This window comes from Octodon degus, unplaced genomic scaffold (genome assembly GCF_000260255.1).
Source record: "Octodon degus isolate 3935 unplaced genomic scaffold, OctDeg1.0 scaffold00005, whole genome shotgun sequence".
Classification (NCBI taxonomy): Eukaryota; Metazoa; Chordata; class Mammalia; order Rodentia; family Octodontidae; genus Octodon; species Octodon degus.
The window spans coordinates 18,499,196-18,523,351 of record NW_004524581.1 but is presented as its reverse complement, the minus strand read 5'-3'; the positions used below and the strand labels follow the sequence as shown (position 1 = coordinate 18,523,351).

Here is a 24,156-nt window from a genome sequence, read left to right as displayed (position 1 = left end):
TAATAATTCTCACCTGAAGATAGGCAAATTCTGCCTGCTACAAGTTCTCTTGCCTTCTTTTCCTGCCTCCCAGAAGAAGCCCAACCTGCTCCTTCTTCAAATACTTGTCTGTACTCCAGATCTAAGTCTGTTCTTCGGGCTGGCAGAGAATTTCACACAATTCCTCATCAATCATGAGTGAAATGAAACTGCTTACCATGCTCATCTTATTTGTTTAGATTTCATTTTATACTTATTTATTTATTGCAATAGTGGGACCTGAACCTGTCCCCTGGGAGCCAGGTATTGATGCTGTGATGAATCCTCACTCCTTTGGTCTTCAGTTCTTTGTGCCCTTGACAGATGAATTCAGTCAAGATACCTAGGCTAGGGGAGATGGCTCAGTAGAATAAACACTTGTCTGGCAAGTGGAAGTGGAAGGGCCTGGGTTCAATCCCTGATTCCATCAAAAGAAAAAAAAAAAGATACCTAGGCTCTGCAGAAGTCATTGTAAGGTAGATAGAGAGTTGCACCTTCAAGTTATAAAGCAAATTGTACTTCAAAGTCATCTGCACAGACTGTGTGTTTGGGTACATTTGTGTGTGTGTGTGTGTGTGTGTGTGTGAGAGAGAGAGAGAGAGAGAGAGAGAGAGAGAGAGAGAGAGAGAGATCTCACATCTCACTCACTGTGTAGCCCAGGCTGGCCTCAAACTTGTGGAAATCCTCCTGCCTTAGCCTCCTGAATACTAGGATTACAATCCCACTGGGCAAGTCTAAATACATTTTTATCCCAACCCAAAGTTACTCTTAGGATCCAGGGAACTGGAGAGATTATGATGCTTATCATCATTTTACTTAGAAGTTACTTCAGTTACAAAATATGTGCCTATCCTTCTTAGACATTGTTTCCTTGAGGGCTCTAATCAGGAACTTACAAAGATAAAGTCTTAATTTAAACCAGACCCCAGCCCAAGAGGGCCTTTAAAGACTGTTTCTCTTCTTAATATCATCAGGCTGTAGTCTGTGGCTCTGGAGTTGGATGGCCAAGGTGACCAGAAATTAGAAGGAACATGCAGAACGCACAGCCTTAGATGCCACTGTACTCTGCGGAACTGATTCAGGTCTGAAACCAAACTAGTGATTATAGTTTGGCCTGCCTACCAAACCCAGGGCTTTTGCATAGAGCTACATCCCCAGCCCTTTTCTATTCAGAGACAGCGTCTCACTGAGTTATTAAGTGGCCCATGCTGGGCTCAAACCTACCATCCATCCTGATCTTCCTGCCTCAGTCTTGCTGAGTGCTGGGATTACAGGCACGGCCACCCTGGCCTGGTAACACCTTTACCTTGTATCTTTAGGAGCCCAGTGAGAATGGGGCATTTACCATCGTGGTTAGGTCTTTTCCCAGGACAGCAAGTTTCTGTGAAAGTAGACACCAAGCCTGAGAGGAGCTGGCATCCGTTTCTGGCCCATGGAGAAGTGCTTCCACGCCCGAGGACCCGGGCTCGGACGCTGTGCTGTCCTGTGGTGGACACCGAGGAAGGAGGGAAAGAGGGAAGGAGGGAAGGAGGGAAGGAGGGAAGGAGGGAAGGAGGGAAGGAGGGAAGGAAGGAAGGAAGGAAGGAAGGAAGGAAGGAAGGAAGGAAGGAAGGAGCTGCTCTCCGAGCTCAGCGCTCTCCCACGAGTCCAGACCCTGGAGCGCCCGGCTGGCACCGCCGTCCTGGATAAGCCTTGGGGTCCCGGGCTGGGTGCCGGCCGCAGGGGCCTGCGGGGCCTCTGGAAGGGGCGGGCTCGCTGCAGCCAGGAAGCCCGGAGCCGCCCAGGAATCTTGGCTCGGCCCGCTCTGTTTCCTCCCCGCCCGGCGCGGTCCGGGACAGACGCCCGCTCGCCCTGCACCATGCGCCCGCTGCTCTGCGCGCTGGCCGGGCTCGCTCTGCTCCGCGCCGGTGAGTGCGCTGCGAAGGCGGGAGCCCAGGGAGGAGTGGGAGCGGGAGAGAGCGAGGGAGAGGGCTGAGAGATGGGTTCAGGGACGCGGAGAGAGACGCGGGAAGGGAGGGTGGAGGAAAACCAAGGCAGGGAAAGAGGAAAAATCATCAGAGAAGAGAGAAAGGGAAGCAAACACAGAGAAGGAGAAGCTGAAGGAGAAAGAGGCGTGGGGGTAAAGGGAGCCGAAGGAGGGTAAGAAGAAGGAGTGGAGAGCGGCTGACTGCACTCTAGGAGCGCCCTGCTCCCGCCCTCTAGGAGACTGAGGCAAGAGGCTCATCAATTCAGGCCCATCCTGGGGCAATTCAGAGACTTAGAGAGATCCTGGCTCAAAATTTAAAAACATTTAAACATCCAAAGGGCTGAGGATGAAGCTCAGTGCGAGGACCCTGGGTTCAATAGCGTGCTGCAAACTAAGTCAGCAGGTAAGAGTTGAGAAAATAAAACTGCAATGGTGCAGAGTGGGGGCAGCTGGGGCAAAGTGCAAGGCTCAAGGGGAAAGAGGGCGGTGAGGGCCCTGGTGACAGAGGAGGGGCTCGGAAGCCCTTGGGGGCCAGCGCCAGCCCGGGTGGCAGCAGAGGGCAGCACAACCTTTTCCCAGCCAGACGCGGGCCTCAGGAGAAAGACCACCGCTTCTCTGCCAGGGGGCAGAAAGCATTCTGCGATGGGACAGGAGGTGGGCTCGGCCCAGAGAGCCCCGTGATGCCCGCTGCTGGGGCTGAGCTGGGGACCTCAGGAGGGCAAGGCCATCGGGGTCTTGGGACAGCTGGACTCCGTGCCCTGCGCCACCCCCTTTGCCATCCTATCTGGCCTGAAGTCCCGGGGGCCGATCTTTCCCAGGGATGAGAAAGAGAGGAGGCCTCACCTGGCTTCGTATAGCCCAGGGCAGTACTCACGGATGGACAGTCCACTGCCTGCCTCGGGGCATGTGCTTTACACTGTGCAAGCCACATCCTGTAGAACCAGAGTGTGGTTCAGATGAGTGGGGAACTCATACCTCACCAGGGGTCGCAGGTCTTGTCCCCACATAGGTGGAAGCGCCCTTAGCTCAGAAGGAAGCCCCTGTCCCCTTCCGGGCCAGTAATGGGAGGGACTGAGCCTCCACCCTCACCCACCATCCCGGGGCACCCCTCCCTTAGCGAAGCCCCACTATGTCCCGGGACTGTGTCCTCCTCTGTAAACTGGAGAGAAGGGATCACGCCCCCAAGAGCTGGCTGCAGCGACTACATGAGGGAAGAAATGGGCTTCTCTCCATTCCGCAGGTCCCTGCAGCCACAGTGTCTCCACCTATTAAGGACAATCCCCTGCTTCTCCCCTCCCACTCCTCGGTCCTCCTCTCCTTCCAGCTCTCAAGCTCCAGAGCCCGTGCCCCACAGGGACGTGTGCACGACACATCTCATCTCTGTCTTCTTCTCCCCTTCCTCCCCCTCCTTTCCAGTCTTGGCCTCCATCCCATCTGCAAACCAGCTCTGTCCCTGTTTCCTATTATCTTTCTTTAATTTTGCTCTTCAATTTACTTACACTTTGGATTTCTCACATAAGAGAAAGCACGCAATACTTGAGCTTTATTTCTGGGTTCCCTCTCCTGACGTAGTGGTCCCCAGGCCTGTCCATCTTCCTGCAAAGGATTCACATTTCTCCTTCATGGCAGAGCAGTAGGTCACTGTGTTGTGAGCACCACACTGTCTTCACCATTCATCTGTTGGGGAACACAGACTGCCCCCAAGATTAGCTATTGAGGTGTGTCATGCTAGCTATAAAAATGGATGCAATGTGGTGTCATTCACCCTATCTAGAAAATACCTACCAGGACAAGTAGTGTTTTCCCTTCTAAAATATATTTTTTCATCTTTATTTGACACACAGTAGTTGTACATATTTATGGAATATAATTTTCCTTACTCTGGATTAGGAAAAGATTAAGATACAAAATAATAATATGTAAAAGTAGTTCATTCCCAGTTGCATTTCATCTACAACCCCATCTCTCCTCTCCTCCCTGGATTATTTTAAAGGAAATGCCAGGCAGCACCATATACTTTACCTATAAATAATTATGGTGCATGTCTAAGAGATAAGTACCCTTAATAAGTATAGCTGCAAGGGCTGGCTTGACAACTCAGTGGACTAAAGTGCCTGCTTAGGCAGAGCGCAGGAGCTGGGGGTCGATCCCTGGAGTGCTGTGCCGGCCCCACCTGCGGGGCATGCTGAGACATGATTGAGACTGGGCACGGTGGCACACACCTGTGTCCCAGCACTTGAAAGGCTGAAAGCAGGAGAATCACTAGGAGTCTGATCTACGTAGTGAGACCCTGTAGACCCTGTAGACCCTGTAGACCCTGTACGCCCTGTAGGCCCTGTAGACCCTGTAGACCCTGTAGACCCTGTAGACCCTGTCCTAAATAAAGAAAAAAGAAAGGAAGGAAGCTGCAATACAATTACCACATCCAGAAGTTAAGAAGAACTCCTTACCTTCAAATATTCAATCGCTGTTTAAATGTCCTGGGGAAAGTCATGTTTTTACACATCATTTCGTTTGTTCCAAAGAAAGCTGCCTATAGGGGGCTGTGGAGATGGCTCAGAGGAGTAAGCACTTCCCTGGCAAGCGCAAGGCCCTGAGTTCAATCCCCAGTTGGGGGGGGGGGGGACAAAGAAAGCTGCCTACATTGCATTTGTTAATCTCTCTTTGAAATGCATCAGTTCTCCCCCACTTCCATCTTTCTTCCTAAAGTTCATTTGTTGGAGAAGCTGAGTGTGTCCTGAGAGGACTTTCACCTTCTGTTTTGTGCTTCCTGCCCACCCCACCCCCACCATCTCTCAGCTGCTCATTTCCCCTTCATGTTTCCTGTAAACTGATGGTGACATCTAGAAACCGGATCTGTTCCCAGTTAGGCTTTTCTTTGCAAGGGTACTTCATACACCTTATTATTTTAGTTTGCCTTTACTTTCCTTTTTTTTTTTTTTTTTTTAATGTATTTAGTACAGGATCTCATTGCACAGCTCAGATTTACAGTGATCCTCCTGTTTTCAACCTCCCCACCGCTGGGATTACAGGCGTATATCACCACGCCTGGTCTCAGTGGCCAGCTCAGTGCACCCCAGGGGCGGGATGGTGCAGCATGTGGTGCAGGGATCAAACCAGGGTTCCTGCACTTGCCTAAGCAGGTGCTTAGTCCACTGAGCTAGCTCACCAGCCCTGCATTTCTTTTATTGATGCAGAAGTTAGACTGTTTCTTAAAAGGTATTTTGGTCATTTCTATAGATGCTTGTAGAGTGTTTTAGACTTTCTCAATTGCTGCTGGCCTGATCAATCCTCCTGCCTCAGCCTCCCAAGGTTAGGACTACAGGTGTGTGCCACCCCACCTCACCAGAGTGTTTTAGTATTCAATAAGTCCCTGATCTAAGTACAGTGGAGAGGTGAACTTTCACAGATGCAAACCAGCTTTGCATTACAAACATTCGTCGATGTGAACACACCACAGAAGGGGCTCCCGTGCCTGCTGGCCTTTGCCACAGTCACGCTGCTGTGTGCTTCCTGTGCGGTGCAACACTGTACACGGTTTGATGCTCAATCAGAGTCCAGGAGGGCCGGAAGCGAGAGGAAAAGCAGTGGCGATGTGGGGAGGACTGCTAGGAAGCAGCAAGCAATCCACATGATGTGCTTATATCTAAGGTATATAAGACTCTTTGTCCCACTTGGAAACGAATCTCCCTTACAAACATTCTCCCAGAGGGCAACTTGTTTGTAAGTTGAGGACTTACCACAGTATCACAATCCAGTGGTTTGAGAGCACATGATGCAAAAAGAGAAAGATCCTTCTTCCCGTCTAGACTCCAGCGGAGCCGTCCGCCAGTGCGGCCCGCAGCCAGTTTGGCTCTGTACTTACCCACAGGAGAGGAACAGACCGGGTGTCACTAACAGGGGCTCTTTGTCATGGCAGCTTAACTCATATCCTGTGTAAAATACAAACTTAACCGGAAACAGAACTGGTAAGCTCCTAGTGACTCACTCAGCTCAAGTCCAGATCCAGAAACTTATGCAAGAAGGAGGTGGCATAGGACACCTCCCTCCCTGAACAAAACAAAGCAAAGAACATCCCTTGGAATGTGACTTTATTCCAGAGCCCCAGGCCCCTCTGCTGGCCCAGCCTGGGCAGCTTTACTCATTAGATTTCCTCATACACTCATTTCCAAAGTGTTCTTCTGCCTTTTTGAAAACTCGGAAACCACTGATGGTTTTGGATGAATCACAAATATTTATACAAGTTTTGGATGTGGCGAAATTTATTATTCTATTACATTGAATGTGGTCAAATATAATTAACTCCCAAGTGGCCGGTACTGCCGGCAAACGCAGAATAGGGCTTTGTGATTTAGGGGTGGAAACAGCACCTTTTAAAATTGCAACAAGATGCTGTAAGTAGTAGGCACATCTCAAAGGACAAAACCTATGGGCCACATCTGTGGGGGGAGGTGTGCATGTGTGTGTGTGTGTGTGTGTGTGTGCGTCCGCGCACATGTGTGGTACTGGGGACTGAGCCCAGGGTCTTCACACTGAGCTATACCCCCAGCAGTTTTTAATTTTTAGTCTGAGATGAAACCTCACTAAGTTGCCCCAGCTGAGCTTGAACTTGCATCTTCCAGCCTCTACCTCCCAGATATAGGCATGAATGGCCACAACCAACTCCATATCTTTTTGCTATTCTACTTTGCATAAACTCCAGGCTCCGCACACTGAGCTACGACCCAAGCCCTTTCCATTTTATTTTGAGGCAGGGTCTCACTAAGTTGCCCAGGCTGGACTGGAACTTGCTATCCTCCTGCATCAGCCTCCCAAATAGTTCTCCACTTCTCTCTCTCTGTCTCTCTCTGCTTCTCTCTGTCTCTGTCTCTGTCTCTGTTCCTCTCTGTCTCTCTCTCTGTGTGTCTGTCTGTGTCTGTCTATCTGTCTGTCTGTCTGTCTGTCTGCCTGCCTGCCTGTCTGCCTCTCTCTCTCTCTCCCCGTTCCCCGAGACAGGGTCTCTTGCACCACCATGCCCAGCCTCTCCACATCTCTTAAACAGGGCACTCAGCGGATGTTTTCCCAGTGCCTGTGGGTCCCACACAGCTGCCAGCTGTCACACGCAAGCCCTGCTCCTCCACCCATGGCCACCGTCCAGGCGCCCATCAGGCCTAGGCAGGAGCCAGGCCAGAGAGAGCAGCCCAGCCTCCAGGGAGGTCTGTTCCCAGCTGGCCGGCCCGGAGCGTGGAGGGAAGGAGGAAAGGGCACTAGGGACCACAGCCTTGGGGCTCAGGGTCCATCCCAGCTCTGGTACCCCAGCTCCCTGACAGCCATGTGTGAGCATGCTCATCTTTGTGTGTGTGCACGTGTGTGAGTGAGCGTTCAAGCCAAAGCCATGGAGGCTGCGGGGAAGGGAGGGGTGGGGCCACGCTCCAAGCCCTCTCTATAAGAAGAGCCCCTCGGAGGCCTGGATGAGCTCACGGACAGTTGGGCTGTGCTACACTGCACAAGGCCCCATCCAGATGTGAGAGATTGGTGCTGAGCTGCTCTGAGAGTGACCTCAGCCGGGCCTCTCCCTGGAGGGATCCCGAGGCCAAGTCAGAACTCACAGCAGACACAAAGCGGACAGGGTGAAGCTAGGGCGGAGGAGTCAGGCAGCTTGCGACATCCACAGCTGGCAGATCCCACTCGGCTGGCCGCAGGGTCATGCTGCTACTCTTGGCATGGGCTGTGAGAATGCGGGATGGGGGAAGTGGAGCTGGAGTCTGCAAGAGGGAAAGTGATGCTCAGGGGAAGGACTTGGCCAGAGGCAGAGGGATCACAGACCTAGCTGGACAGACCCCTCTTCCCAGCCCATTGTGCATGAGGACAGCACTTCCTACCTCCCCGAGGGAGGCCCCTCCAAGCTGAGGGTCTATGAAACAAGGGAGTCAGACCACAGGGTCGTGGACCAGGGACACTCCCAGGCCTGTGGCAGCCTCTCCAGCCAGAGCCAGAAGGGGGCTCCCCCTCCCTCTTCCATCTCCCCAACCCTTCACATGCACGCACTCAGCCTGCCAGGGTTCGGCTCCAGTGACTCCCACAGACAGCTGGCTTTTGCCATGGAAAATATCTAACCCTGCTCACACCCTACACACCCAGGAGCCTGCTCCCGAGGGTCCATCTGCCCACTCTGCCCTACCACCCCAACCCCAGGCCTGGAGTACTTCAAACATCATTAATCCAAGACATCATAGCATTTCAGCGGTAAATATTTTCAGCATAGGTCTCTAAAAGATTCACTTTTATAACTGTAGTGAACCTGCAGTTATAACCACCCGCCCTGCCCCACAATTCAATAATAGCACCATTGTCTTTTTTTTTTTTTAATTATAGCAGCTACATTGTCTTTTTTTTTTTTTTTTTTTTTTTTTCCAGAATCGGGGATTGAACTCAGGCCCTTGCACTTGCCAGGGAAGCACTTATTCCACTGAGCCATCTCCCCGGCCCCCACATTGCCTTTTGAAGAGGAACGGGAATCGTGAAAAGGAGAATTTAACAGCCAAACTGGTCTCCACCAAAAGTGCTGAATTCCTCAGCTTGCAGTCACTATAACAAAATGCCCTAGGCAATTGGCTATAAAGACAAAAGGTTTGTTGGGCTCGTAGTTTTGGAGGTGCTAGTCCGTGGGTTTCTGTGAAACAGGAAGAAAACCTCTCACTTCATCATCTAGAAAGAAGAAATAGGGCTGGGGAGATGGCTCAGTGGAATAAGTGCTTCCCTGGCAAGTGCAAGGGCCTGAGTTCAATCCCCGGTTCTGCAAAAAAAAAAAAAAAAGAAAAGAAAAAAGAAAAGAAAGAAAGAAGAAATAGAAGAGACCAGGGTCTCAGGTACCCTTTGAGAACACTCTAGTGACCTAAATTCTTTCCACGAGGCTAAACCTTGAGAGGTACACCTTACCTCCCAATATGGCCACACTGGGGACTCAACCTCTAATCCATGGGCCTCCAAGACTCTACCAACAGGTGCACACAGACCTGTTGGCACGTGCAGCAGTCCCCCATCACCTGCCACTGCCCATGTCCCCTTCTGACACCCTCTTTGTACTCCACTCCTGCCACCCTGGTAAAGTGGCTCTCAAAGAACTAAAGCATTTGCTGATTTCCATATGTAAATATTGCCACTGTAGCTACTTTTCTTACAACCCACTCCCAGGATTCCTCAAGACTTAGCCACAGTCTCCCCTCCCGCCGGAATCTCCAGTAGAGGACCCCCTCTTAGAGGCCTCTAGGCACGAGCTCATTTGCATGTGGAGCCCTCGAGGAAACTTACCTTTCCCTGTTTTCATTGAATCCCCACTCCTCCCTCCAGGGGTCACCCCTAGATTCCTTGGCCTCTGTCCCCTCAGGAAACACACTCTCAAGTCTCCTTCCTGTCCCGCCAGCTACAAGCATGGCTGTATTTCTCTAGTGCTTAAGAAAACAGAGATGACAAACTTCTCAGGCCCATGACCTGAGCTCCCTGCCTTCCTAGCCAAGCTTCGGGAGCAAGGCTTCCAGGATCTGAGTTTGCACCCACTGACCTGGCACTGGCTAATAAGAAGGTTACAAGCTGGAGACTTAAGGGGTTTGTTCTCAGAGGACACTGGTCACCCTAGAGTCCTGTCTTTTGCAATTTTTTTTTTCAATGCTTTTCTTTTCTTTCTTTCCTGCTGAGCTCCATAACCTGAGCAGGAGATAGCAACTTACTGCAGGGGTCTCTAATAGCAGATGACATGATGCTCTACAGAGAAGACCCCCAAAATCCACCAAAAGTCTTCTAGATTTAATGACCAAATTCAGTTGCATATTCACTGAGAGAAAAATTAGGGAAGACACACCCTTCACAATAGCATCCTGAAAAATGAAATACCTAAGAATCAATCTAACAAAAGAAGGAAAAGATCTATACAGTGAAAATTATAGTACTCTGAAAGGAAATTGAAGAAGATATCAAGAAATGGAAAGATATTACTTGCTCTTGGGTAGGAAGAACCAATATAGTGAAAAGAGGGGCAGGGGATATAGCTCAGTGGCACAGTGCCTGCCTGGCAAGCACAAAGTCCTGAGTTCAATTCCCACTAGCAAAAAAATACATTCCAACATAGTGAAAATGGCCATACTACTGGCCAATCACCTTCTTCTGGGTGAACATGAATCTCTCGCCAGCTACTATAGCCCGTTACATCCACTGCTCCCATCTCCTGGTGTGTGCCTCTCTGTGTAGACCTCTGTGGCCACCAGCAGCCACCAGGGATCTGCAGGTCCAAGCCACCCCTCCCACAAAGTGACACAGGGCTCAGGGTAAAAGCACCACTTGCCACCTCGCTCTTCCGCACTGACGTCTCTCTCTTCGCTGTCCTGTGGACCTCAATTCTCCCTTCAGATCCTTGCCTGGTCCCTGGCATATGCTTCCCTCCTTCTTTTCTTCTTCATGTTGCCATATTCCAGCATCCAGACTCCAAATCTCAGAGACACTGTTTCTCTGCTGTTCACTGCCCTGCCATCATCCCGAAAGTAATATCCACCCACACGGGTGGATGGGGAAGAGTGAAGAGGGTCTTTCCAAACACTGGAGATCCAAAGGGTCTAGTCAGAGCTCTGGAGCTCACTGAGCATCCCATGCGGGCTCATATCAGGAGGCCAATCGGTCTGTGATGGAAGGATGAAAGGTTTGCATCCTCTCTAGGATTAGAAGCGGCACATAACTGACTGTTATGAAGGTTAACATCTAATTTATCTTGGCTGATATGACTGTAGCTATTTCACTTGACATTAGCAAGATCACATGACTATTGCTATTTCTCTGTAAACCAAGACTCTGGTTACCTTTATGACATTAACAATACTAGCGTACATTCCCAGAGAACTTGGCTGTGGAGCTAACCACAGTACCAACCAGGGATGTTTCTATGGCTGTCTTTTCTGGTCCTCCTCATGCTGTGCACCCTCCTGCCTTAAGCCATGCTGACCTTGTCACTCTCTGCAGGATCTGTAAATCTCTTCGCTTCTGCAGACCTCTGGGACAGCGTCCTGCTTACTGAGGGTCAGCATGCTCTTCAATGCTCCAGCTAACTCTGATGCCACAAGCAGCTCAAAGCCAAGAACTCTGCAAACTGAACTCAGAATGAGGCTCTAAGGTCTCCACTGTGAAGGTTGTGTTGCCAGGAGGAATCAAGGTTGGATGCAAGGGGCCAGGGAGATGGCTCAGTGGAATAAGAGCTTCCCTGGCAAGTACAAGGACCTGAGTTCAATCCCTGGTTCCACAAAAGACAAAGAAAGAAAAGGAAAGGTTGGATGCAGAAAGGACAGATTGAGAGCTGTACATATTGCTGGGTGTGATGGTGCACACCTATAATTCCAGCACTCTGGGAGACTGAGACAGGAGAATCAAAAGTTCTCAGTGTGGAAAACTTAAAAAGGGCTGAAGATATAGCTCAGTGCAAAAGTTCTGGGTTCACTCTGTTCCAGGCAGTACGATGTTGAGCATGGCATTTCACCCTTCTGTGTACCAATTTCCCTATGTGTAAAGAGGTGATAAAGACAGGCTCCTGAGGGCTGGTGAGATAGCTCAGCACACTAAGTGCCTGCTTAGGCAAGTTCAGGGACCAGGGTTCAATTCCTGGCACCACAGCCTGTTCCAGGCCATGCTGAGCCTGCAACCAAGTCCAGGAATGGTGGTGCACACCTGTAATCCCAGCACTGGAGAGGCTAAAAACAGGAGGATTACTGAGTCTGAGTTGCGTAGTGAGACCCTATACCAAATACATTAAAAAAAAAAAAAAAAAAAGGACAGGTTCTTGAGGAGGTCACTGAATTGACATATTAGCTTAGAGTTCACATTACATAGTCAGATTAACACACATCAAATGCCAATGTGACCAGTGTTAGCACTCGGCTAACATGCTCACTCATGTTCTTCCCACCATGCCTCAGATAGCTCAGCGGTCTAAGTGCCTGTCAGGCAAGCACAAGGACTTGAGTTCAATCTCCAGTATGGTACCACGTGCCTTGCCAGCCCCTGAAACCAGCCAGTCTGTGATCCCAGCACTGGGGAGGATGAAACAGGAGGATCACTATGAGTTTGAGCTGCATAGCAAAAGCTTGTACCAAATAAGTTTTTTTTAAATGTTTTTTTTTTTTTTTAACTCAGGATACTGGGGCTGGCCAAATAGCTCAGCAGATTAAAGCACTTGCTTAGGCAGACGCAGAGGCTGGGAGTTCAATCCCCTGGCCTGCTGTGCCAGCCCCACCCCAGGGGCATACTGAGATGGCCACTGAGACTGGGCATGGTGGCATGCACCTGCAATCCCAGCACTTAGGAGGTGTAAACGGGAGGATCACTACAAGTCTGATCTATGCAGTGAGACCCAGTATGCCCTACACACCCTGCCCTAAATACAGAAAAAAAAACCTCAGAATATTCAATCACTATAACAAACCTCCAAACACTATAATTGGCTAATTAAGTCTTGACATACAGTTATGCCCTTTGGCTTGGTTCTGGGATCCTTGACTCCTGTCCCACCTGCTACTACCTGAAACGTGCAGCCCCTTCACACTTCCCAAGAGAGCATTAGCCCAAGAAGCCTGGAATTTCCTGCCTCTCCATCTCAGCTGGGCCAAAACCTCTCCTTTCCTGACCTCACCCAGCCCAGGCACTGCCTCTTGGGTGAAGCCCCCAGCTCTGTCGGTGGCTGTGGCCACAGAGTCAAGTGAGGCAACCCACATATTGGTTGCCTGCTGCTGGCCTTGTGACTGTGTTGGACCCACCTCACTTACATCCATGATTTTGTAGGAGTCTCTAGCCTAAAGAGAAACTGAACAGGATCTCATGATAAATCCTGAGGAGATTTCACTGACCTTCTCAGACCAAAAAGCTACAACTCTTGTTGCATAGGTTCTGCTTTACCTTGGTCTTAACCATCCAGTAGAAAAGTATGAAGACGAAATATAGGAAATAAAGCCATGCTGTTATGTTGAGCTGTGGAGGATTCAGGTCAATAATTTCTGACATTGCCAGTTAAACAGAAGACCCAATGCTATTATGGGCTACTGGACTCTTTTAGAATATTTTGCTGAGTTTACACACCTATAATATTCAAATAACACGGAACTTAGAAAAAATGGGGTATACCGATGAATGTCCATTTTGTATCTGTGTATTCAAAGTGATTAGAATAGATATATAGTTACATTCTCTTAATGAATAGAATGATTTGTTCTAACGGTGTTTGTAAATAGGATCTCAAGTCTGCATCTTGTACAGCAATTAACCACTAAGAAGAATATATGCAGTGTGTTAGTTATTGAAACTGTACTACCGATTTGATTTGAAACTATCTCATTGCTATCTGTTTATCAATAAAATTTTGAAAAATAAATAAATAAAGAGAAACTGAGGACCCCACGCTAACAAGATGTGCTTCTCTGCAGCTGCCGAGCCCCTCAGTGCCTCCCAAGGAGACCCAGCTTGGAGTGCAGGCTGTGACAGGCTTGTGGCTGTCCAAAGCCGTTTAGATGCCATGGAGGAGGTAATGACTTCAGATTGGGCTGGGACAGGGGCAGGAGTCTTCAGGACCACCCCCTGCACTAAAAGCTCTTTTTCCTAACTGGGCTGTTAGCTGACCACCTCTGCTTACCCTCTGCCTTTCCTGGGGCCTGGCTTATGCTCAGCCTTCGAGCTCTCCAAAATTAGAGGAGGTGGAAGACTAGCTGCCATGTTTTAGGGTACGGCCATAACTCAGAAACTGGGGCTTAAGGCCAGAGAGAAGGCTCAGTGGACTAAGCGCCCGCTTAGGCAAGCACCGCGCTGGCCCCGCCCCCGGATACTCTGAGCCGGGCACCGAGTCCAGGTGTGGTAGTATATGCCTGTAATCCCAGCGCTGGGAAGGCTGGAAGCAAGAGGAACACTACGAGTCTGGGTTGCTTAGTAAGACCCTGTACCAAATACGTACATTAAAAACAGAGAGAGAAACGGGTTTATAAGCTTGTGGAGAGTAGATCTTTACGCCATAAACTTTCCATTGAAAAGTACCTTTCCAATCCATAGTAGTGTCACCAGCACCATGAAAAAAATCACAGCTTTCATCCCATCACTGTTGAATGAATATCGCCTAGTGGCCTTTACAATCCTCATTGGGTCAGAAGGACCCAATGTTAGGCCTGATGTTAGATCATGTTATTTAATGAGTTAATAAATAACAACAAAATTTTAATTATTAACACTCAAAAATGTTATGACACATTTGCTGTCCCTACTAGTCCTATATGCTTTATTTTTTGCATTTGAAGAGTTATTCTGAGGAGAATCTGTAGGTTGCATCAGATGCCAACAGGGTCTATGGTGTAAAAAATTCATTAGAAACTGATAGGGTGGGTATCTCAAAATCCCAGGCCTGCTATTTGGCAGAAAGGCCACCAGGGGGCAGGGCAATAAAAGGAATCTGAGCTCAGGCTGAGCGGTCCCAAAGGAAAACCGACGCTCCTGAGATCCACCCGGGGGAGCCTGGCTTTAAACCTTGGAGAGGCAGGCAGAGATGCGCTTGGAATGCGAACCCCCCGAATGTCGTCCTTCGGGAAGAGGCCGGGAGGGGCAGAGCTGGACGAGGACCCAGAGCCTCAGCACGGTCCCCTCCGCGTGCGCTCGGTGGTCCTTAGGATGCTGCCACCTGGGCAGACGGTCCCACTCTGGGCCCTGACTCTACCCCGCTTCCCGCTGTAGACTGTGGAGAAGACGACCGAGCACCTGGAGGCCGAGGTGAAAAGCCTGTTGGGGCTGCTGGAGGAGCTGTCGTGGCACCTGCCCGCGGCGCCCTTCAGCCCGGCCCCCGACCTCCTCGGGGATGGTGAGTGGCTGGCTGGGCCTGTCACCCGAGAGGCATCACCTAGCCCCTCCTTTGCTGGAGAAGCTCTCTCTGCGCACTGTCTCCTTCCATCCTCCTTCCTTGGACCCCCTCCTGTTGTACCCAGAATTCCCTTGGGGAAGATGGCACCCCCTGGTGGGCACAGGTGGGAGGTGCCCTGCTCCCTCCATGTGCCTTTTCCCTAGATGGCAGCTGGGGGTTGGGGAAGCTGCAGGGCTCCCTGGGGCGCGAGGGCCTTGGCTGCCCCCGGCCACCCACTCTGGGTCACCCCTTTTCTTCCAGATCACTTCTGACCGCCGAGGTGGGGCAAGTCCAGCCGCTCTAGGAGAGGCCTGTTGGACAGCACCCGTCTGAGGACAGTCACGCCTTCCTTCCCCACCTTTGCGTGAAATAAAAGCTACTCCTCAGGTCTCCTGTGTCTGCCGACAGAGTCACCCCAGAACCACAGCCCTCCTCGCTCTGCTCCCGCCCTAAGCACCCATTTCCTCACCCCCACCCCACCCTCCACCCCCGCCCCACTGGGTGTCCAGAGGCCGGGCACTGTGGGCGGACTCCTAAGGGGACACAGCCTCCGCTACTGGGGCTAGCGCCACCACGGGCGAGCAACAGCACCCCTGGACGTTGTCACAAACGCAGGCTCTTGGGACCCTCCCAGGCTTCTGAATCCCAATTTGCTCTTTGATGTACTCTCCAGGTGTCCGCGTGCCAACTGGACGCTCCTCCTACCTCTCACCCGGTGCTGGGCATTGAGTTCCACTCTATCCTGAGCTATATCCCCAGCCTCCTTTAAAAAAAAAAAAAAATCCTATTGCAATAACATTCATGTAACAAATTCCCCAATTTTAGACACTTAAAACTACAAATACCAGAGCTTCCAGTACGTTCACAATATTGAATTCCAAAACATTTTTATCAACCCAGAAAGAAACCTGGGCCAATTAAACAGTCACTTCCTAAGTCGTGTGCTTCCATCCCTGGAATCCACAAGCCTGTTTTTGTGGACTTGCCTATGTGGCACGCTTTCTATAAATGAAACCTACAAAACATGGCCTTTTGTATCTGTCTTCTTCTTCTTCTTCTTCTTCTTCTTCTTCTTCTTCTTCTTCTTCTTCTTCTTCTTCTTCTTCTTCTCCTTCTCCTTCTCCTTCTCCTTCTCCTCCTCTTCCTTCTATCCCCCTCCTCCTCCTCTTCCCCCTCCTTCTCCTCCTTTCCCCCTCCTCTTCCTCACCCTCCTCCTACTACTACTCCTCCTCTTCCCCCTCCTCCTCCTCCTTCTTCTTCCTCTTCTTTACAATATTTTATCGGTACATTCTATTTTTTTTAATATTTATTTATTTATTTATTTATTTATGTATTTTGTGTGTGTGTGTGGCCAGCTCAGCCCACCAGGGGGCGGGGCTGGCTGGCATGTGGTCCTGGGGATTGAACCGTGGTCCCTGTGCTTTGCTAAGCTTAGTTTGTTCTAAGTAGGTGCTTTAGACCACTGAGCCATCTCACCAGCCCTATTGGTACATTCTAGACATAGACAACAATCACATTTATCATAGAGAATTTGTACCAGTATGTGATACAATTTGGATTTTTTCCGCATTCCACTGTCCTCCTTTCAGCCCCTCCTCCCCTTCCATTCACAAAGCCTTGTTTCCATGTTTTCCTTCTTTTTCTTTTCCCTTCTTTTCTTTCCCCCTCCCCCTCTCTGGATCTGCCCCCTTTCACTGCCTGTGTTCTCAAGGTTCATTTGCCTGTGTCAGTCCTTCATTCCTGTTTCTGGCTCTGTCGTGTTCCACTGTGTGTGCAGAGCACATTTTATCCATCCACTACCCCCACCCCTGGGAATGACAGGTTGGTGGCACTTCGGGACTATTATGCTAATAATATTACAAACCAGTCATCTCTGGGGTCTCGTGTGGACAAACGATTTTATTTTTCCCGAGTGTGTGCAGAGGAATGAAGTTGCTGAAAGGGTAGTGAAACTATGTTTCACTTTTGGAAAGCCACTGAGCTGGTTTTTGCCCCAACTGCCGTTTTACAGCCCCTACTCCAGCAGTGCCAGCTGGGAGGTCTCCACAGATGCCCTCCATCTGATTGAGAAATTGCCCTTCTATTCTTAGATCCTTGAGTGTTTCAAAGAGCATTAGGCTGTCACCGATGCTTTCTCTGCATTTGAAAACAAATGCAGATGATCATGCCCAGGATTGGGAAGTGTGGTTCGCATTTCATTTCATAAACAGGGTCTCACTGTGTTTCCCAGGCTGGTCTCAACCTTGCAACTCTCCTGCTGAGTAGCTGGGACTGCAAGCACACACCATCCCGCCTCCTCATTGTATTAGCCGCATGCAGCTTTGGTTGATTTTCACATATTGAATCTCCCTTGCATTACTGGGGAGAACCACCCCTGGTCGTAGCATGTGGTCCTTTTATATCTGTAGCCGGATTGGTTTGCCAGCATGTGGTTGAGCATTGTTGCACCTCTATTCTAAGAGATGCCAGTCTGTAACTTTCTTGTGATGGTGTCGGCTTTGGTATCAGGATAATTCTTGTCTTTTTTTTTTTTTTTTGGTGGAACCGGGTATTGAACTCAGGCCCTTGCGCTTGCCAGGGAAGCGCTTATTCCACTGAGCCATCTCCCCGGCCCCAAATTCTTGTCTTATAGAATGAATGAGGAAGTGTTTTCTTTTCCTCCTCTATTTTTTGGACGAGTTTGAGAAGGACTGGTTATTGTTTTTGTTTAAACATGTGATTCACCAGGGAAGCCATCGGGATATGAGTTCGGTTTAACTACTAACCGAATCTGTGCATTTGCTATAGATCTGTCCAGATTTTCTGTTTTTTCATCAGCCAGTTTCAGTAACTTTTGTGCCTCTAGGATATATCCATTTCCTTTCGATTGCTCAATAGTCGGCATGCAATTGTTTGTAGTATTTTCTTAGCCTTCCTCTTACTCCCGCAAGCTTACCACCAATGTCCCGTTCATTCCATTGAGTCTAAGAAATCTTTGCCATTAGTTGTCAACTTCTACCTTTGCACTGGAATTTGCTCTATTTATTTTTAAAACAGTATCTCTATTGTCTTGAGACAATGTCTCAGTAGGTACATCAGGCCGGCCTCAAGCGCCCAGTGATCCTCCTGCCTTACCCTCCGAGTGTTGAAATTACAAATGTGCATTTTCACGCTCAACTAACTCTTCTTACATTATCCATAATTGTCATGCTCAGCTAACTCTTATTACATAATCCTCAATCCTCTTATGCCATCTGTTGTTACAGATTATTCTAAGTACATCACTTTTATTCCTTTCTCACTTATTTCCTACTTTAGTTATTTTGAGAGTGGTTTCGCTGTGATTACAATTAACTTCCTATTGCATAACAATCTAATATGAATTAACACCACATTCTACTAGTGTACAAGAACTGTTTCTATGTACCTCTGTCACCCATCCTTGTGCTGTTATTGTCCCAAAACACAGCTTTATGCATTTCATGCCCACCAAAGTAGGTATAATTATTGTTTGGTATGGTTGTCCCTTTAAAAGTGGACACAAAGCCCCCGTGTCTGGAACAAGCATATAAACCCCTCCCCGTCCTTACAGATCTGCTGTATGTGTGCTGGTAGTGCACCCTTCAGCAGAGCTGTTTCTCTCTGCCTTAGCATTCACTTCCTGCTCAAGCAGAAAGGAAAGGTCAGGTACAGGCGATAGGTTAGGACTCTAGGTAGCCCCAGAAACATGGGCGCCCTTTAAATCCTTTTCTCCCCAGAGTATCGCATTCCTCAGCCCTTCCTCCCCACACATTTCCATTCGTCTCGTTGGCCCAAGTGCTACTCCTTCCCTAGGCAGTGGTAGTGAGTGGACTTGAAATACCCTCTCCCCAAGTTGCCAGCTGTCTCAGTTACTTTTTCCTCATTGCTGGGACAAAATACTCAATGCCTAAAATCAAGGAAGGAAAGGTTTATTTCGCTCAGTTAGTGAAGGTTTCAGTCCATACTTGGCTGGCTCCAAGGCAGAGGGCAGCTATTCATGGCAGTGGAAAACAGCCAAGAGGAAAAAGGGAGGAGCAGTGGCTGGCAGCTAGCAAGCCTCTCCCCCTCCTTATATTCTTTTCAGGCTGTCTGCCCCAGGGCTGGTGTAGCACTCACACCCATAATCCCACCATTGGATTATGAATTAATCACAGACTCTAGAAGCCACCCCAATGACTGCACGAGGCTTTGGGGGAGGCAACTAGACACAAATCACAGCACCAATTCACCCTGGATGAGTTCCAGGCTAGATCAAACAAAAGCGCAGCATCTGAGGTGGGCACAGTTGACAGATAAAAAATAAAATAATTCTCGAGGATGAGGTCCACTGCATTTCCCCAGCACAAGGAAGTTACAGGGAACATGGGATTTTTGTTTTTGCTGCTGCTGCCAAGGCAGAGACGGGATAAGCTAAAGAGCAGCAAAGATTTCTTACAGGATTGAGCTTTCTTTCTCAGGCATCTGATCCCTAAACATTCCATTATTTTCTGAGCGCCAGTAAACGTGACCCTGACAGTCTTTGCTAGCTTATATGATCCTGTTGTAGAGGGACCAATTTTTGGCATTCTCTAGCGCAACATTTTTTTTTTCCTTAGCATTTTTTACCCCATTAAAATGTAAGACGCTCTGAGTCCTCTGCTCATTTCACGAAGGCCCAAAGAGAAGTTGCTGCTCCAGGGCCATGAGGAAAATCTGGCTGAGCTAACATCAGAATAGATGCCTGACTCCCAGCACTGAGTCCTTTCTGCTTGAGGGCAGCACCTTATGCGAGAAGAAAGCAGGCTCAGCACGAATGCTGTGGTAGACCAAGGGGCAGGTTATTAAGGAGCAGAAGCTATGACTAGGAGTCCCCGGAAGAGCTACTCTTGCCCTGGCAGTAGCCCTTCTGTGGGTTGCTGCCACTGTACCTGGTGGGGAGCTGGGTGGTGGTAATCCTGTCCCTTCGAGGAGCACAGAGTTTCAGGTTTGATCATGAGATGAAAATGTAAGCCTGTCTACTAGGGATGATGGATTTAGCTTGGTGTTTCCAGTTACACCCCACTCACTGTCTGTTGGGGTAGGAAAGAGCCAACAGAAGAAGGGCCCAACCCCAAAGGCAAGGACTGTCTTCCTGCTGGGCCCAACAGAGGCTGACACAGTGCAGCCCTCAGCTGTTGCTCGAGCCCTGGACACCGGCAGAGGCTTACCTTCCCGCATCCACTTCCCAAAGCTGGAGTGCCTTGTCCTACCTCTCACCACCTGCCTGAATTCGGGCACACCTGCCAGCTGCTTACCTGCATGACCTGCTCAGGGAGTTCTCTGCCTCAGCTCAGTGATGTTTACATCAGCACTGGAGCACAGGCCATGGAGTTTCCCAGTCCCCACACCTCTAAGAATCTGAGAACAGGGCCCAGGGCTTGTTCCTTAACAAGCTCCTAGCAATCCTGATGCACGCCAAAGTTTGCCAACCACATCAGGACTGCCTACCTCCCAAAGATGAGCATGCCAGGGCGCCTCTTTTACATTCTGCACCTGAGACAAGTGCCCCACTCACCTCACCCTCATCCTAACCCAGTGTCCCCTTTCAGCATGTATTGCTGCTGAAAATGTACTTGGGGCCAAATTCACCCAGTGCCCTGTCTTTGTGCTGACAGATGTTTACATTTTGTTAGGTCCTTGAGGCTCTGTGGGTGACTGAGATTAAGGGTGGCGGACTAAGTATTTTGGCAGAGGAAATTTCAAGGTGGTCTAATGTTGAAGGTGTAGCACAGGTAATGTTGGGGGCTTTAAGCAGGTTTATACAAAATCAAGAGCAAAAATCCCATTTTTAAGTGTTTTGGGCTGGGTGTGGTGGCACATGCCTGTGATCCCAGCATTCAGGAGCTCAAGGTTAGGAGGGTCATTGCAAGTTTGAGGCCATCGTGGGCAAGAATGAGTTTGAGGCCAGCCTGAACCGCATAGGGAGAACTTGTCTCAAACAAAAATGTTTTTAGTTTCACCAGAAAAGAAATTCCTGTAAACTAGGAACAGAGGAGACCTTGGTTGCTGAAAAGATTAGGGTTAAGAAGGAGGCACGTACTTTGTAGGAAGGATGGTCTGAGGGCATCACGGGAATCAATAAGGCCTCACTTTTCTGCAGGCTCAAAATTGCAAAGTGAAACACTGTGCTTTGAGAAGAGTCCCAGGGCACACTTCTTGAGAAAAGCCCCCTAAAAAAATTGCTTTGTGATTGAATTCAGTGTTCACCCATCCAGGTACTCAGAGGCCTCTGCAGCAATGGCACAAGAGGGCCTGGCTACTGTCTGAATTGGTGGCAGGGCTTGGTGTCACCTATATGGTGCTGGCTTTATTTACAGACACAGGATGCAAAATCTGTGGCTTCCACCCAGATTTCAAAAGGCCTGGGAGGACTGGCAGGGTGTCCTTGAGAGGGCAGCATTTGAAGCTGCAGAAGTGAACCCAAAAGGGCAGTGGCAACCTCAGGAAGCTGCAGAAGCCGGGATTGTGGAATGCCTGAGGAAAGCCACACAGTGCAAGCAAAGGCAGCTCAAGAGAAAAGCCATGAGGACCACCATCACTGGAAATGCTGTAGGGGTGAAGCCCCCTAAGCTACCTGCAGTTCCTATCTTACCACAAGCTCCTGACATGGAACTACAGGATTAAGTGCCCTGTTGGGCTTTCGTGTCTTGTTTTGGTCCCATTCACTTCTACCCTCCTATTCCTCCCTTTTGGAATGGAAATGTTTATCCTGTGCCACTGGACGTCAGCAGTGTTTCCTCTTAACTTTCATAGGAACTCACAGCTAAGACTTTCCTTAATTTTATTTATTTTTTTTACTGGCAATCGAATTCAGGACCTTACACTTGCCAGACAAGTGCTTGTGCCACCAAGCTATATCCCTAGCCCTTTCTTAAGTCTTTTTTTTTTTTTTTTTTTTTAATATATGCTTCTGCTCTAGAGTCACTGAGTATGTTTTTCATTGTGGTCATATTTCTGTAGTTATCTGGCATTTAGTTCAGGGTCTACAGGGTCTCACTACACAGATCAGACTCGTAGTGAGTTTTCAGCCTCCCAAGCACTGGGATTTCAGGCAGTGCCACCACACCCAGTCTCAGTTGCCCTCTCAGCGTGCCCTGGGGGCAGGACCAGTACAGCAGGCCCAGGATTGAACCTCTGACCTGTGTCTGCCTAAACAGGTGCTTTAATCTGCTGAGCTATCTGGCCAGCCCCCATTCTTAAGTCTTAAAGGAGATCTTGGAAATGTATTTCTCAGCAGTGCTGGGAACTGTTAGAAATTTGCAATGGTTAGAGATGGATTAAATGTATGTTGCATAAAGATATGCATGAGTCTTCTGGGGGCCAGAAATGAGATGTTATCATTTAGATCTCAAATGGCCCCAAAAGCCTGTGCTATTAAAGTGAGTAGAGGATGGGGTAATTAACTTGCTGGTGGGAGGTGGGATCTGGTCAGGAGACATCACTGGGGGCGTGGCCTGAGCGCATCTCTCACCCCAGCTCCTCCCGTTGCTCTCTGCTTCCGGTTCACCACGCCGTGAGCAGTGCTCCTCTACTAGGTCCCTCTGCCATGCTGTCCTGCACTGGAGCCCACCGACTATGGACTGAAACGTGAACCAGAAGAAACCTCTCCTCCTTGACGTCGTAGGTGTTGAGTCTTCTACCCTAGTAACAAGAAAGTGACAAGGACAGCTTGTGTCCCTCAAAAACGATCAGGAGTACAACCAGAGAACCAGCACCAGAGAAAACACAGAAGGCCCGTCTTTGGAGCAAGGCTCTCAAACTCAAGGGGCTGCAGGGGCTACAGTGAAAAGGCCTGCTGTAATACAAGTGGTGGTCCCTTGGCCAGTGGAGAACCCATGTCTAAAGGTGGAACTGAAACTGGCTCTGGCCAAGCGGAAATGCAGGCCCAGAGAAAATCTCTTATCTGTCTGTCTGTCTGTCTGTCTGTCTGTCTGTCTGTCTGTCTCCATTTATGTGTTTTGAATGCAAGCCAGAAGTGAAGATTTTTCAAACATTAAAGCTCCCGGTGCGGCCTCACCAAGAAATAAAAATAACACTGCAAAAAAAAAAAATAATTTAAAAAATAAATATAAAAGTAAAACATTATGACATTTTATTATTGTACAGTATATATAACAACAATTTCCTAAAAATTCTCTTGAGGACCAAAGTAAACGTATCTATAACCCTAATATTGCTGGCTGGGCACCAAGCTGAAAACTCTCATGTAGACGACAGGCAAAGCAATCTCAGAGGACATTCACAGTCCTATCAAAGCATATTTCCTTGAGGCTCTGCCACAGCTCAGAAGGCCACCCAGGTCAGCCTGAGTCCAAGACATGTTGTAATATTGCTGGCAAACCCTGTGGGCAAAGGCCTGCCCCAACGGAGGGGTTTCCTGGGAGACCAGCAGGGGTGGGACTTCAGCTCGAGCTCTGGCTCCAGAGGTCCCCACGCATGGAGGCTGAGGCAGAGACCCACCCCAATGCCCACGCCAGTCACAGCTTGGGAAGGCAGGCCCAGCAGCGCGAAGCCAATGTCCAGCTCCTGAGTGCTCTACGGAGCCTTCTGGCTGCAGTCCCTCTTCTCACTGCTTAAGGCCAGTGACATGTCAGGCAAGATCCCCAAGCAGATGTCTGCCCTGCACACAGGACGCTCCCTGCATTCCTTTGGCTTTTTTTTTTTTTTTTTTTTTTTGGCGGAACCAGGGATTGAACTCAGGTCCTTGTGCTTGCCAGGGAAGCACTTATTCCACTGAGCCATCTCCCCAGCAACTCCCTGTATTCCTGCCAGGGCTCAGCAGGCTTGATCCAGCCAGGTCTCTCTGCATTCTCCCCTTCCCTTACTCTTCAACACAAGTCAGCAAAGAAGAGGGAGGAGCCCTGTACTCAGCAAGCCCAGCTCTGTGCTTCTGGATAAGACCGGGTGACTCCCAGAGCCCTGTCCTTTCTGGAGTCCCCTCTCCTAAGGGGCAAGGTCCTGTCAGGCTGAGAGCCATGTGTGCTCTTTGACTGAAGGCTCCGACCTGTGCCCTCTTTGTAGGATCAGGGTGGTAGACCATACTCTCCCTGCCTCGCTCTCAGGGGCCTGCACCCCATCAGCATCCCTCAGCTGTGTCTGACCTCTGGTGTGGTCTGGGGGAAGCCCCTTCACTGGTCTCTATGCCAAGCTCCATGAGTGTGCTACGCCCTGGGCCAACCACCAGTTTCTACTTCAACTTGGATGGATTTTCACTGGCTAGAAAGGCAGAACCCCCAGGCCCTGAAGCGGAAGAAAACAAGCTGGCACCAGG

The 24,156-nt window shown here is 49.4% G+C and overlaps 1 protein-coding gene across 2 annotated transcripts; it reads left to right on the top strand.

Annotated features, from left to right (window-relative positions):
- Window positions 1-1,611: 1,611 nt before the first annotated feature.
- On the top strand, window positions 1,612-15,264 carry Plac9 (placenta specific 9). Of its 2 annotated transcripts, XM_023722822.1 has the most exons (5): window positions 1,612-1,925; window positions 7,026-7,179; window positions 13,417-13,514; window positions 14,705-14,828; window positions 15,129-15,264. In XM_023722822.1, exons 2-5 carry the CDS (start codon window positions 7,038-7,040, stop codon window positions 15,137-15,139), a joined length of 375 nt encoding a protein of 124 aa, XP_023578590.1. In that variant the 5' UTR covers window positions 1,612-1,925; window positions 7,026-7,037; the 3' UTR covers window positions 15,140-15,264. The 2 variants fall into 2 exon arrangements, with proteins under 2 accessions (XP_023578590.1, XP_012370953.2); XM_012515499.2 differs by lacking the exon at window positions 7,026-7,179 and having other exon boundaries at window positions 1,616-1,925.
- Window positions 15,265-24,156: the final 8,892 nt, after the last annotated feature.